General features: G+C 36.9%; 1 protein-coding gene across 14 annotated transcripts in view; it reads right to left on the bottom strand.

Annotated features, from left to right (window-relative positions):
* Positions 1-16,032, bottom strand: part of MYO3B (myosin IIIB) — a 213,651-nt gene that overhangs the window by 176,150 nt on the left and 21,469 nt on the right. For all 14 annotated transcript variants that reach the window (XR_011324318.1, XR_011324319.1, XM_069781384.1 and 11 more), the window contains 4 exons: positions 6,857-7,040; positions 5,231-5,365; positions 1,729-1,833; positions 1,367-1,466 (listed from right to left, as the gene is read on the bottom strand). Coding sequence is in view for 12 of the 14 variants with exons in the window: in XM_069781384.1 (XP_069637485.1) it covers positions 1,367-1,466; positions 1,729-1,833; positions 5,231-5,365; positions 6,857-7,040 (524 nt within the window). In the remaining 2 variants the exon portion in view is untranslated. The remainder of the gene's footprint in view (positions 1-1,366; positions 1,467-1,728; positions 1,834-5,230; positions 5,366-6,856; positions 7,041-16,032) is intronic.

Here is a 16,032-nt window from a genome sequence, read left to right as displayed (position 1 = left end):
TCCATGGGACACCACAAAGGTTGGGGCTCTCAGTTTCCTTGAATGTGCCACTTGGAGTTGCAGCATGCTGATCCACCTTTGGAAGCCAGAGCTCCAAGCTAAGCTTCCACTGCAGCTGAGGCCTTCGTTTTGCTTTGGGGAGAAAAGCCAACTTTTCCCAGAATGTGGTCGTTATAAAGAAAGATCATGCTGCCAAAATTCCCCCAAATGAGAAGGGAACTTCCTACCTTGTACTAGGTCAGGGACTCACTCCAAGTTTTGCTTCAGGCTGTATGTTTCTCCCAGCACTATTTTAATTGTTGCCTTTAACATTCAACATAATGAATTTTTGTCCCTAGAAGATAGGGACAGAGTCTCCTGTTTCCCAACTTACTTTAGCATTGTGAATAGATTTTTTTTTATGTTAAATTTATAATACCATGACAACATAGTATCAAATTTTCTTTCCACTGCATAAATTTAATATTTTTTGATTTTTTAAAAAATATTACTATTTGCAGAAGTTTTTGGCATGCCGTTTTACACTAGTCTCATTTTGTGAACATTCTTCTTTACCTTCATGCACTGCTAAACAAACATCTGTTAGTCATACAACGCTATTCTCAATGACGATCACTTTACACATTATATGGTTTAATTAATAAATCATATTACTAATAATCTGTTTCTGTTACCTTTAATAAAATTGTCCATTCCATTGCATACATATCTGAGGGACTACAGCATTTCTTTACTTTTCTAAGTGAATGTTTAAAGGGAAAAAAAATTGCTGAACTGAGTTAAATTCTATTGCCGAGTCCCCTTCTATCTACCTATCTATCTGTCTGTCTCTCTCTCCCCCCGTTTCTTACAACGTTTCCAGAATTGCAATGCTGAAATCTAACAGCAATAATCACAAATTAAGTGGATGTTGGGTTTTGGACCCAAGGGACCATTTTACCTTGTGCTCAGAGGGAAAAAAATATGCTTAAGGCTAGCAAAAGCCACTTCAGAGAGAAGAATGTTTCCTTTTCATATGCAAAAGACAGAATATCTAAATTTAAATTAGGAGGACAACTGCCCTGAAACTGACATTCCTTATGAAATGCAAAAGAGCTTTGTAAATAAAATGGTACCTTCAGAACTACTTTTAATTATTAAATTATTATGTTTAAGCTTACAAGTTAAAAGTCTATTACTGATTTTTGGTTAGAATTTTTTTTTCTTGCTGTACCAGGTTCCTTCTCCATTTTCCTTCTTAAAATAATTCCGAGTATCCTTCTGACAAAGTCTCTCACTATGGTATTCTGCCTTCCCAGGGGAAAGTAAACAGATGCCTTTGGCTAAACTGCATGTATCAGGAAAACAAATGGGAAATGGTCATTACCAAAGTCAACGAGCTTGACTCCACCTTCTGTTGTCAGGAGAATGTTGTTCCCTTTCACATCACGATGAATGATCCGGTTATTGTGTAAATGCTGAAGGCCCTATATACCAGCAGTAACAAAAATAAGTTTACTCCCTTATTTAAAAACAATTACCCTACTATTAGGGAATGTAATGAAGACAATCTGTACATACTCTATAGAAACATCTGTCCACCAGATTACATGCTTGATACAACCCCTGCTGCTATAATAGTCCGCATAATATTGTCAACATTACCATACTTTATAAATGGAAAATGTATGTATGAGACGAGTAAATTGCACCCTCTGCTGTCATTACAAGCCCAATGAACATGCTTACCAAGAGAGCACCATATAAGATGTATGAGATTATAGCTTCATCCAACCGTTGGCCACACTTCAGCAGGCCTTTGACAAGCTCTGTGACAGAACCTCCATTGCACAGCTGTGAAGGGAGGAGTTGCGGGGGGGGAAGCAAGGCAAGTCCTCAGTTACTCAATATACTTGTTCAGGCTGTAAACACCTACCATGCAAAACTGCACTACAACACAAGTCTGGGAACAACTAGATTTTTACCTTGCAATTATTTATGTTGTCACCCCACCTTAGAATATATTTTATTAGCAATGTTAATAATAAATCACAGCAGCCTGGGTGGGGGGAGGGAAGTTAAAACCAAAGATTATAAAGTATAATTTATAAAACGTAACTAAAAATCAAAATATTACGAATGGGACTATATTTTGTTGTTAGAAGAGGATAAGTCCAATTTACATTATTTGAGTATTTTCACAATAATACGTGCATTGTCTTTTCAAAAAACTGCTTTTGTGCAAAGAAAAGGCCAGACAGAAAAGACTGATGTTCTTGATAACTGGGAGGCAACAAATTACAGTCATTTTAAACCTTCACTCCATCAATGCTCCTGCTGGCAGGCAATATAAAGTAGACAGAAGCCATATCTCTATACTCAGATTTGATGGCATGTGCTGCCAACAACTGAGATGAAACATTCTGATCCAGAAAAGCAGCTTCTTGCAAGCATTTCCCACTAATGGGCTGCCATACATCAAAAGAGTAGGAGAAACAAGTAAAATTAGAATCCTTGTAAATATGTTTTCACTCACACCATTAGTTTACTGTCCATGCACTTCTAAGCAGCTATTTGCCTCCTTCCTTTCTCTTCTTTCTCTGTCCTTTTCTTACTTACTTTAATATTCACAATTGTTCGACAAAAAAAAAGATGGGAGAATTGATTGCCTTTCTTTCATTGAATTTTCTCCTCTAGACCTGTTTTTGTAGGCAGCAACATTTCTGCCATACAGAAATCACATACATTTCAACACAAATTCATTTTATGTTATCAGTATTAAGTTTAAAATGTTACAGCATAAATCAGGAGAATGGTATGAAAACAGAAGTTCTACAAACCCTCAAGTTTTGCATCTCTCAAATAGCTTTTATGAATTGTCTATCAGTTCAATCACTAATTTCTGTGATATGTCGATATTATCCTTCAATTTATTACTAACTTCCCCTTGCATCAAAAAATTTCACTAGACTAAAAGTTTTAGTTCATGGAAAGGACCAGATCACATGATAAAAAAAGACATCCTTTATGTAAATAAGTTCCTGAAGCAAAAATTCATCCCTGAAAATATTGATGGGTTCTGCAGGAATTTGACTTTACTTTAAAATTAATTAGTAGGGATTATTTTTTTTTTTAATAAATTAGGTGGAAGCATTCAGCTCAATATCAATCATCAAATGTATTTACAAGAGAACATCATCTCATGAGAGAAAGTGCATGTTTTTCATTCCATGCTTAACCATTTGCTGACAAGCCATTAAGTCAAAGATTTTTGTTTCTTGCCTCTATTGCACTAAATGTTCTATTGAGACAGGCTGTAGTAAACTTATCTCTAGCCTGCAAATAAAAAAATTGACAAGCATGCCCTCACTTCAAAAAAACCCCAAGCTGGTTGTGACTGAAAAATGGTACAGACTGACAGCTGTTTGGTAGCATATGTTAAATGAATGACTGACTCTGAAAATAAATATATCCCACAAACATTACTGCAGCTGTCAGTGACACTGTTCTTGACAGTCAGCAAAGATCTGGGACAAAATGAACTTGTAAACTTCATTACCGCTTTATACCTAAGGGTAGTACTTCAAAAAGTGGACTGATGCACATTTAGATGGAAAAGTAGGGAAGCTTGCTTTACAGTTGCCTGTGCTATACCTATCCGAGAACTGCATCATCATAAAAATATTTAAGGTGTCCACTTTTGCTACCCTTCCTCATCCTAGGCATTTATCAAAGGTCCTGCTTGTAGTGAGTAAGCACAGCAAAATTGTGCCTAAAGGAAAAAGAAAAAAAAAAAAATCCACCTTTTTATTACATATTTTGGAAGTCACACATCCAATGAATATATTTCATCAAAGACTCAGGGATCAAAGTCTGAGTACTTTGTGTATTCCCTTTTACTGAAAAAGTCTCATTAATTTATAACATAAAAAGTAACTGCTATGCATACATAGATTTGCACATAAATTCCAAGGCAAGAAATAGTTTGCCTTGTCTGTTAAATTTATCCGTATAAGGAAAATACAATTTTTAAAATGTCAAATTTCTTTAAAACTTTGGATAATGTCCACCAAAACACACCTAAAATGAACATACTTAATTTATAAGGTCTGTACAAACACCTAACTCTCTCAAAATTCTACATTCAATTTTATTACATAGAATATGTTATATGTAATACCACATCTCATGCATCTGTTGGATACACTACACTTGTATTAAAAAAGAAAACACATAGGAAACCAAGCCCAAACTCAACACAAAGCCAGCAGGCATACAGTAAAAAACAACACCAAAACAAAAATTCTAAAGCTTCTTTTTTAATAGTTACTGAAATTTAAGATGAAACACACCCAAAAGTTTTCATTCAAGCTACATAATTCTGCAGTACATATAAGTTAGATGTATTGTTGAGATTTCACAGCTTAAAGTGGAAATAAAGATTCCCTATTCTGATTCCAGTCACCATTCAAGAACTGGGAGTGGAATTTCTAAAATGACCAGTAATTAAAAAGTGAACGCTAACTTTTACCGGTCTAGTTATAAGAGAGGAATGTTTGAATGGTCTGTTACTGCTCATCAGTCTGTGCAAAGCTCTCTATCAATTAAGCCTAGAAAACACGTAGAAGAAATTCTCATCTTGCAACAATCTTTGGCAGTCACTTAACTGGCAACGAGATCACCAAAATACATTTTTCATTGCAAGACTACTAATTGCTACTGAACATGAAGAGTTAACAAGGCATTTCTGTTGCTAGGTTTTCAACAACAACCAGCCTCTAGTTTTAAATTACCAAAAAACAGACTTTCCCATTACATTTTCCCTGTTCACTTTTGCAGTAGGCAGCATGTTTAACTGTCCTCCATGTTACAACTACATCATCTTTTGCATTCCTCTCAAGTGCTTGAGCTCTCCAAAGTTCAGAGAAATGTCTTGTCTAAAGTTTCCTCCAATATGAAAAAAATCAGGCTGTTTTTAGGCAAACCATTCTTATCAAAAGTACTTGCTTGTTTTGGAGGCAGAATGTAGCAACTTGAACAAAAATAAAACGCAAGGACATTATCTATTAAACAAACTTCTAAGTTTGGATGTGATTTTCAACAGTAGGCTACCACACATCATCTCTCACCAGTCCTTTGATTAACGGCCCCAATCAGAGAATCATGAAAGCCTGTGACTCTTCTAGCAATAAAAAACAGAAACCCAACAACATTTGCTAGTTAAGATGTAACGTTATCAAAATGTTTTTACCTCAAGTACTAGCCAGAGCTGTCCTCCCACATATTGATCTGCTTTGTAAAACATCCCATAAAATCTAACAACATTAGGATGATTGGGAAGAAACTGCAAAATATTATATTCTGCTTCAATTTCTTCATCTACATCCTAAATAAAAAACACAAACATATAGAACATATAAACACAGTAAGCCTGTACAAAGCAAGAGCAAACTCTCATGGATAAAAAAAACCATTTTTTAATTAGTTTGTACTTTTAAATGGTTTTAATTTAATGTAGCTGAAAGTACTCTCAATACTGTAACTTTAAGCCACACCAAATCATGCTACTTTTGCTTTTTTTACATACAGAAATGTGAAGTCTGCGTAAAGCAAGCAGTTGTTCTTCAAGGATTCTTTCAGTGCATAACACATTTAACCAGAAAAGTAAAAGTTATACTTAACCTTGCTTAGTTCTCTAAATAAGAAATTTAAAAGTGTATTATTTTCTAACTTGTTTTTAAATACACATATTTTTAATGTGTAAGCTAAATGTAAATACATGAACCTTTGATTCATTCTTTTTTTTGTGGTCATCAGATGGGACCAGAGAACAATTTAACAAAACCTCAAAGGCGACATCAGTAAAAACAAACACATTCTTATGAGGAAAAGACATATACCAGAAACAATTAAAGAGAGACAAAACAAAACTCATGAAATAAGCAAATGTAATTAAATGAAAGAATTCTGTGACACTTACAAAATACTGTTTCATATCAGCACACAGGCCACAACTCAGAACAGTATTTAAGCACTGAATTTTTGTTTCTGCACAGACTGACTGTTAGAAAATTTAAGCTCTTACATGCATTTTCCTTTTTTTGCACTTGCTAAAAAGGATGTAATTTATTACCTTCTTCAGATTTACACAAGAGAAAACCAAGATGAATTTCAGTAGTGGTAGACGACAGAAACGTTAACTTTTTTTAGCAAATATTTTAGCCCAGCTGTCATGACCACACTCCAGTTTGATCCAACCTGAGCAGCTGCCAATTAAATCTTCCATTGAAAACTAGGGCCTTGGTTCTCAAGGGGACCTAGGCATTCAGTACCCACTAAAACTGCAGCTAGCACAGAACTACCTCTGAGAATTTGGGCTGTGCTCTTCTTCTGTTTTTATCTTAACTATTGCCTTGCAGTATTATCCACTTATAAAACATAACTATAAAATATCCTAAAGTTCACAGTACTTCTGTGATGGGAAAAGTAATTCTTTTGGGGAGTACACAGAATAAAATAAGAACATTAAGATTAACAGCATCTTGTATTTTCCCTGCTATAGCAGGCCCCTAAGAGGAATGCCTCTGTGCCACCTTATCATTTGCATGCTCCGAGCACAGGTATCTAAATTTGTACCAGAAGAATTACATAGACCTAAAAAAGAAACTACGCAAATGCTGTCTTCAAATAACATACAAGATGATGAAATTGTAAGTTGCAGCTTTCAGGTGCTGGTACCAAACTCCTTCTGTCAATGCATTCTGCAAAATTGTTCCCTTCAGGACGCTTTCAATATCTTACACATTTGATTTATATGTCAGCTCTGAGAATTCTTTCAAATTAACAATGAAGTTACAGTTTAATATTTTTTACTTACACTGATAGGATCCAGAATCTTTACTGCTGCCAGACTCCCATCTTCCTTATTGGCAACCTTATAGACTTTACCGTAAGTGCCTTTCCCAATAGTCTCTATAATTTCCCAGGTATCTGAGGGATCAGCTAATGATTCTAGTCCAATCATAGTGGAATTATACTGAAACAATCCATACAATGGCTTCCTGGAAAACAAAGCAGACACACATACAGCGGGAAGCCCTAAGTAACTCTGTACTAAAAAAGGCACCTTATGATAAAGAAACCAAATATTGTCCTAATTTGAGAAGAAATACAGATAGAATCACAAATGAAAACCAGACAGAAAGATAAGATCACTAAATGAAGGAATGGAAAGAAAACTCTGGAGACTACTTCTCTTTACTTACTTTGCTGTATGTATTAATTGCTTCAAACATTGCCCCATAACTGCATCATTCTGAACACATTTTAACAAGTTCTCACAAAATCTGATCCTCCCTCTACTGCATGCTCTTTTAATGGACATTTTACACAATTTGTTTAACACTGCTCATGAAATGACGCCCTATTTCTTGTGCATTAAAATGCCATGTCATGCTTTTAACATATTTTTGTCTGATGCTCCCTGGATAATCGCCAGACAGGCATTCAGTAGGTATAACACCTCATCATATCTGATACACCTACAACAGGGCTATGTATAACTAGTTTAATAAAAGTTAAATTTTTCATGGTTTAATAAAAGTTAAGACTGGGCTGGCTGGTATAATAAAATACAAACAAACTTGATAATAGGCAACAGGCACACCACTGGGGTGACATGCATCACTGGAGATGTTTCTCAACAATTGCACTTGTCTATCTCTGTATTTCAGTCAGAGTGTGTTATGGTCAGGTACACAGGCTGACTGCACCTCCACCTTCAGGAGATCTCCTGGTCAGGGGAGTCGTTGCCCCAAACATTCCTGAGTGATGCACGGATCACTGCAGCCTATGGAAAAGGCTCCTTCCCACCTTAAAATTACATAGATGGCAAGTTCTGGTGATTAGGAAAATGACAATACCATTTTAGGATTTCATTTCAAGTAGTAAGAACGTAGATCTTGCCCCTGAACTGGAATTAGAGAAAGGAAACATGAAGTTTAAGACTAGACTAACTTAACCTTCTTATATAATTCCTCATTAGGGAAGCTGACTGGTTTATGGTTTATGGTTTCTCTAAGAAAGAATATTATTTGCCCATTTAGTAGCTGTCAGTAGGTAGACCCCTTCAGCTGTCTGTACACTTAATTAGGAGATGTAAAGTCTTGAGATCCATGAGCAAACCAAAGGAGAAAATAAGAAAGTGATCTTGACAAAAGCAATTGAAGACACCACCATTGCTGACTGCAAAAGCTCTTGATTTTTGGAGATGGATCAACTAGCATCTCAAACATACACTTGAATTTTAAGATTTGAGCCATTTCTTTCTAAGCATGCCTGATATCTCCAAAACTACTTGAAATAATTTTAAAAACCTGTTGTCTTATTTACCTCTTCACTTTTTCCAGCAGCAGTGACAACTATCTGGCATGAGAAATTTAGTCAGAAAGAAATGTGAGCCTGGCTGGGGAAACTGATAAATTAATAAGGAATGAAGCAGCAGCTCTTCAATGTAATTAAAGAAATAATTGTGCTTTCTGTTCATGATAGAGAAGAAAATAACCTGTATGCAATTCACAGGCAGTGCAGGTCTGTATAGCAATATTCAAAATGGAAGTATGTGTATAAACTAATTTGCATGCTTTGTTCCTTTCCAGAAGAAATTTTTAAATTCCTTTAGACTCTAAGACAAAATGTTTACATGTTGTTAAAGTAATTTACCATATAGCAGGCACAAAACATGGCTGTTACTGAAGTCAGGTTAGAAGAAGTATAATTTTTTTTTAACAATGGCAGGCACATTTAGAGAAAACCTCTATTTCCCTCCTTGGTTAAAACTATATTTGCACCAAAGATAGTGCCAAATAATATACTGAATTGCTTTGGTCTTTTGACCAAAAAAAGGCAACGAAGAGAAGGAAAAAGAAGGGAAGGTTAAAAAAAAAAAAGCTAGAGTCAATGTCATTTATCTGTTGTGGGTCAATAACGTAATTTATTAGGACAGTTTCTCACTACTTGGATCCAATATAGCATGCCGCAAATAAAGAACAGTATTCTGAGCACATACAGTTAGCACCTCAACAGAGAAGCAGGTCAGGTGAAAGACTTCTCTGAAATCCGTGAACAGACTGTACTACATGCACTGAAGACAGCAGCCACAGACATGTAGCTCCTGATAAGCCAACCTTAAGAGCAAGGTTTGCTTGCAGGCTGTGGGGGTGGTGAATACAAACATAAATTGGAACAGTTGCATCTCAGGTTAAAAAAACCCCATACTGAACATGCATGATTTTAAAGCTTTAGGAGAAATGCTACAGATGTTCATGTGCAAAGAAACAGAGAAGAATAGGCTGCAAACAGCTGTGATGCAACCTTACAAGAAAAAAAAAAAAAAAAAAAAAGACTGATACTTATTTCACTGTCACTATAAAAACTACCCTATCACACAGATTGTCCGCAAAATGATACATGGCACTCTTTGTACAGATGTAATGTTTATTATGGTGCCTCCCTCCAAGCAGCTGTTGAGGATAAATGTTTTTCCTGAAAACAAAATAATCTAGTGTCATTGCCTGCTTTTGTTCTGATTATTAAGAAATCTTTAAAATGGTTATCTCCCAAATTTTTGGAATACACTAATATTTCTTTATACCAGACGACAACGTTGACAACATAAAATTTAACACAAAATTGTTACAGATGGAGTCCTGGTGGAGGACTGAAGAAAAATTTTAGTGAATGAGCACTTCTGTGCACTCTGATAAAAAGGCAGCATTTACAGGTAGCGTGTTTATGCATTACATGGAATGAGATTTGCCAAATATGTACCATAAACCTCTTCTGCTTAAACTAAAACAGCCTCTTCTTGAACTCAAGCAATACATATCTAAATGAGGTTCTACGTCTGCCATCAGTAAAAGTGCCCATTGCACACAACATAGTAATCCTTACGACATTCCTATGATAGATGTGAATGTTTTACAGTACAAAAAAGCAAAAGAACAGTATCTGCTATTATCTTCATTATAGTAAAATCTGTTTTTTAAAAAAAACAAACCACACAAAATGTAAACATTAAAGGAAAAAGCTGAAGTTTTAAAGTGAATTTGTGCTTTTCTTTTTCTACTTCCTGATTTGCTGAGCTTCAGAAAATAAAATGCCCTTGTTTTAACACGGACTGCCATTTACTTTTTATTTCTACAGTGAAAAGTTACACATGAATGCAACCACTTTTACAACAACCCCATATTCAGAAGACCTGAACACTAAATAAAATGCTGAAGCTGAAATTTCTTAAGGAAGAAATTTCTCCTTTCACTCCCCCCACGTCAGGCCTAACACCTCCCTGGGCTTTGAAATGATGTACAGAGAGCGGCTTCTAGCTGTGAAAAACTTAGCAATGCTCTCCCCAGAGGGAGCCTCAACCTATTAGAGACCTACTGATTACAAGTATTTCACGATTTCTGCCACCAGCTGGAGAAACCTTCTCAGTGGTTAAATCTGTTCCATGCAGGCAAGCAAAATAGTCCACACCAGATGCTGAAAAATTACACTTTGGCAATTAACTCTACTGGATGGGGAACATCTGACACAAAGCTATTTGGGACTGCACATGCTTATGCTATTTGAGGAATGACTACATGCTATCAACAAGCCTGTAGCACTCTACCAAGCCCTGTTTTGCATACTTGGGAAGAGACAGAATGCAAAGCAAGAGTAAGGACAACTTGATGGAGTCTAGTCAAAGCACTCAGGCTAAAATAGGGGCAAATAGCATGATTTTATTTTTTTTAAAGCAGAGATAATATACTAACTTAAAATAAATCTTGCAAAAGTTGACAAACCAAGACAAACAATAGGGTGAGACAAAAAATTACTAACAGGCTTCAGCCATTGACAGGGTTTCTTTCATTTATCCAGGAAAAGAGATATTCTCCATCAGTAAAGTAAATTTCATGGGTTTCTTCATAACACCTGGATTTTTCTATTTTGAAAACCTTTAACAGTCAGAACAGGCATGACAGACTAACTTAGATGGCAGTCAGGCAAATGTGCAAATAACATTTATCTACATTTAAAGAAAATATTTCTCTGTAAGATCAACATTAGAACCAATGATTGCACATTATCACCCCTTAACAGTATCCCTAAGACAAACAGACTACATGTATTGTTTGATATAAAAGATAACGTAAACCAAATATGGGTTACAGACAGTGCACAAATCATTTTTCCCTCTGTGAACTACAGCCTTCCAATTGTATTCCGTGGCTCTAAAAAGCCTCAAACTAGCCATCTGGAATATTATGTGGTGTATTAGAAGTTCTACTGTGATCTTCACCTATGTTGTGAAAACAAAACAAAAAACCCAAACCCTATAGAGATTAACTACATGCAGGGGGTTTTATGATATAATTACTTCTGGAATAAAATCAGCAACTTTTTCTTACAAATTTATTATCACGGCTATCTTTCTCAGAAATTATAGGGACAAGAGAGACTTGTAAGAAAGAAAAACAGTGCCAGAAATAGCTTTACAATTACTGTTCTATTTGCAGTACTGCCTTACTCCTACACAACAGTGATTTGCCTGCCTACTGCCTTCCAAAATGCACCCTTTTCTAGCTCACAGTAAAACGGGACATTCACAGAGGTTTTGAAATTAGTAAGAGCCTCACTCCAGCCGGGTGCTTTCTAACAGTCATGGTATACAGTACTAGACAACTGTAGCCGGTAGAGACATAATGGCAATACCAGCGAAACAAAATTGAACATACTGTTTCCATATGAACAATTCATGCACAAGCCTAGTTTTTGCAATGTTCTCTTCATTTAACCCCTCTTGTCTCTCTTGTGAAACAGCTGGCTTACACTCTTCTGGCACCTACACATATGGTGGAAGAATAAGAATGTCATATTCAAAATGAAGCTATTTCCCTATTTGTAGGAAGCTCAATATTGCTTCCATACTAAATGAAGAACTCATAGATAGAAGAATTCGGAAGGTAAAGTTGACATTATCAGCTATGGCTTCACCCAGCCATGAAAGCCCCTATTCTGCTGGCTAGTAATGGTCACACCCAGACAGCTACCTAAGAAGCAATTGTTAGAGGAATTAATGAACCACCGAAAGGGATAAGAAAATCAATAGTCAGAACATCTTCCTCTGCTAGTCTCCTCCTGCTGTTTCTCACTGGCTAGGTTAAAACAAAGAGGATGTCAATATCTTGAAATGAAGCTTATAAAGAATCCATCAACACACCATCCTATAACTGTTCTCAATTGGTCTCAGAAAGAGAAACTGCAGAATGTGATGTGCATAGTTCTTTCTGGGATAAAGGTCAGTGATGGAAGGAGATGAAGGAGAAGAATAAAAATATGTTGAAAAGCTGTTATTGATGCTATACAACTTACAAACAAAAAGAACCATACTTTAACCCATCATGTCCTTTCACTAGGCCAACATAAGGGAAAAACAGGACAATCAGGAACAGAACTGCTATTGTTTATAGATGAAAGGTAGATCTCTGAAAACACTCCTGCTAAATTCAGTTCACAGAACAAGTTTCTGTTGAATATACAAATAATGAAACTGACTCTGTGGGTGTTCAAAATAGAGATGGAGACGATGTAACTGGGAAACACCTTCTGCCTTTCCACGTACTCCAACTTTTTAAACTTTTTACCAATTGCTCTTACATACACTCTCTCTCCATAAAGTCCTTTAAATTCAGGAATATCTTTGTTAATTTCTTTCCTTCTGCTTCCTTTATATGGATGGACTAGATAATCTAAGCTTTTAGACTTGTAATATCAGACACAGGGTCAGAATAGAGTGATAACCAGTGGCAATGGATTGTAATCGGACGCTAGTTCTGAGGAAAGCATTGGGAATGTTTGCTCTCTTGTCTTGTCTATGCTTCCAGTTCATCACAGCATGAAACACAACCCCATTCCTAGGACCAACCATAATAAACTGCCCACAAAACAGCTACTGACATCGTGGCAGAGAAATCTAAATATCACCTCCTCTAGAAATAAAGAGAAAAAACAACTTGATTTTTGAACACTTTAATCAAATGGTGAAAATTTCACACTACCACTCCTAAACTGGTGCTGAATCACAAGCATTTTTAAGATTATAATCTTAATTCAAATTCTTAGATCAAATGTTTTGAGTCTAAACCAGAAAACTCTCCATTAATGTCCCAGAAAATGCATGGTAGGAAAGATGTATGTGCCTAGTCCAGACAATCCAGTTGCACGTTTTCATTTAGATTCATTGCATCATAATCTGTTGCATTATAAATTTTTATAAGTAAACTCTTATTGCACCCTTATATTTATGAGTACATTAACCTTTGTTCAACAATGATTGGTCGTTTTTGTATTGTTCGTATAAGCCAAACAGAAGACTACTCTGGGTGGCAAATATATCCTTGCGATCAGCCAGTTTCATACACAAACAGATCTAGGATGCATGTAGACAAAGGTAAAGGACAGCTTGGCCCCTGACCAGCTCCCCTGTAAATCTAATGCTTTTCTTACTGGGTATGCATTTTCAGTCTTTCCTGAAGGCCTGTGTCAGATCAGGAGGCACTGCTGACTGTTGCTGGGTCACAAAGAAGTTATTTTACTCCAGAACTATTTAGCACCTCATTCTGTGACTCCCAAAGAAGTGCCACAACACTCTTGATAAAATTCCATCTTCCATGGGGTCCAGGTAACACTACTGGCATCCTGGATCGTTCATAACTGCATCTCCCTCAAAAATCAGGTTTCTTCTGCTTCCTAAGAGCTCATTCTGAAGTTGCTTCTCTCCTACCACAGACCCATGGCTTCATATCATCTGCTGTCTACAACAGTCAAATCAGTTTGGTTCACGTCAAGCCATTTTCTAGTTGAATGGGACTTGCAAACAGTGTAATATTAGCCTTAAAGAGATCTGCTTAGCATGCACAGAATGGGACCATGCACTTTAAGTTAAATTAAACACTGCCTCAATCTACTCCACACCCAAAAACCGAACAAGCAACCACTGGGGTTTTCTAGAGTAGGAAGGTCTTAAAGATGTGGTGAACTCAAGCCACTCCATCTTTTTTAATAAAAATGATCACTACTACTTTAAAAAATTTCTTGCTGTGAGAGACGGAAAGAGTTAATGTCTCAAACATTGTGGTGGGGCAAGTTCTGCTTAAAGACAAACCCTGCACAGCAAGGAACCAAGGTGAAAAGCCCATCAGCTCAGACATCAGCAACAGGAGGGGGAGGGCTTGCTGGAGGGTGCGTAGCTCCCTGTTCTGATAAGCTGTTCTGATACAAAGATCAAACAATGGCAGTGTCTGCAGGGAAGGAGAAGTTACTCCACAAACCCAAAGGCTAACAAACTGCTCATTAACCTGATGAGTTCGGGTGCCTGCCCGAAGTAGGGCCAAGGATGATAAAAGGACACAAAGTGAAGCCCTGGGTGCGCAAGCCCAGTGGAACTGGACCCGTCGGCTGACTGGACTCCTCGGCTGACTGAACCAACGCTGGACCCAGGACCGGTAAAATCTTTTTCTCTCCCTTTCTCTCTCTCTGTCTTACCTCTTTCCTTTTCCACAATCCGTACACCTCATCTGTTTCAAGATATAAACCACTGACCAAGTCTGAGACTAAGAGTAGGTCCAGCCGCCTCTGGGCCCTTCTCTGAGGAGTCTAGAAAGCGAGGGGGTCTGCTCTGAACCTCGTGACTCAATGGGAGGGATCTCCTTATTCCCAGAATTGATGTATATGGTTACCCCAGGTTACCTGGTTTACTGAGGTAGTTTCAAGATATAAACCGTTGACCAAGTCTGAGACTAAGAGTGGATCCAGCCGCCCCTAGACCCTTCTCTGAGGAGGAGTCTGGAAAGCAAGGGGGTCTGCTCTGAACCTCGTGACTCAACGGGAGGGATCTCCTTATTCCCTGAATTGATGTATATTGTTACACAGTTTACAGAAGTAGTCTTATGCCAAGTCCTATTGTGAGAAACCCTGCCACCTACTACCATGCCTCCCCAGTTCCGTTTGCTTCTGTTATGAATAAAATCTTTAACTGATCGTTTGGTGTCGTTTCACCTTAATTCAGCCCGAGGGAATTTTGAATTAAACATGACTCCCTGGTCTGTCCAGTCTGGGTCATGACACTTGCTGCTTTGATTCTTCTATCTAATCTTCATTGATGTCAATGGTATTATATTAGTAATCACATTTCTTTCTGTTAGAATCATTCAATCCCACTCATTTTCATAGGATTTCATAGATACAACATGCTTTATTCTGGTCTACCATAGCTGAATTTCTCTAACTGAATGTGCGCAAAAGCTGAAATGTAGCTAGAGTGAAAAGATTCGTAAACAGTAATTCACAAAACTAAGAAAGCCACAAAGCAACTTGTTTCATGAACAGTGAAACTAATGAATTTGATAAATCTGCATCTTTTTAATTTCTTACCATCATAATAATAATTCTTCCTTTCCTCTGATACACCCCAAAGACAACATCTGCTGTAGCTAAGCTGGAATTGTTAGCATATGGGTGGAAGAACCCAAGCAGAATGTATCAAGGACAAAATTCAACCTGTATCCCCCTCAGAGGGGACACTGCTTACGATTCATTCCTCTAGCCTGACACAGATTTTTATAAAAACTGTAGGAACTTATTTATTTGGGGGATTTCTACTTCTCTGTCAAATATGGATGCAATCTTCTGTAAGAAAGGATTTTCTCACAGAACTTCAAAAAAACTTTTTCACTAAGGTTTAACATAAATATCCTTAGATCAGTACGGATACGGGATGTTAAGCAAAAAAATGGTCAAGCCAAGGCATATAAAGATTGCATAATTCCCAGAGATTACTAGTAAAGCAAACCTGCACTTCTCACTAACATGCAAGAAATACATTTTTCTTTTGTTTTCACAAAATTAGCAAAATGTATTTTTAATGGAAAAATGACACTTCCAAGGTTTCTGGGAGGTACTGTGTATTTAAGAAAACCTATAAGGGAAGCTGGGACAAACAGAGAAAATTGT

This window comes from Haliaeetus albicilla, chromosome 4 (genome assembly GCF_947461875.1).
Source record: "Haliaeetus albicilla chromosome 4, bHalAlb1.1, whole genome shotgun sequence".
Taxonomy (NCBI): Eukaryota; Metazoa; Chordata; class Aves; order Accipitriformes; family Accipitridae; genus Haliaeetus; species Haliaeetus albicilla.
The sequence above is the reverse complement of the archived record's forward strand: the minus strand, read 5'-3'. Positions and strand labels throughout refer to the sequence as shown.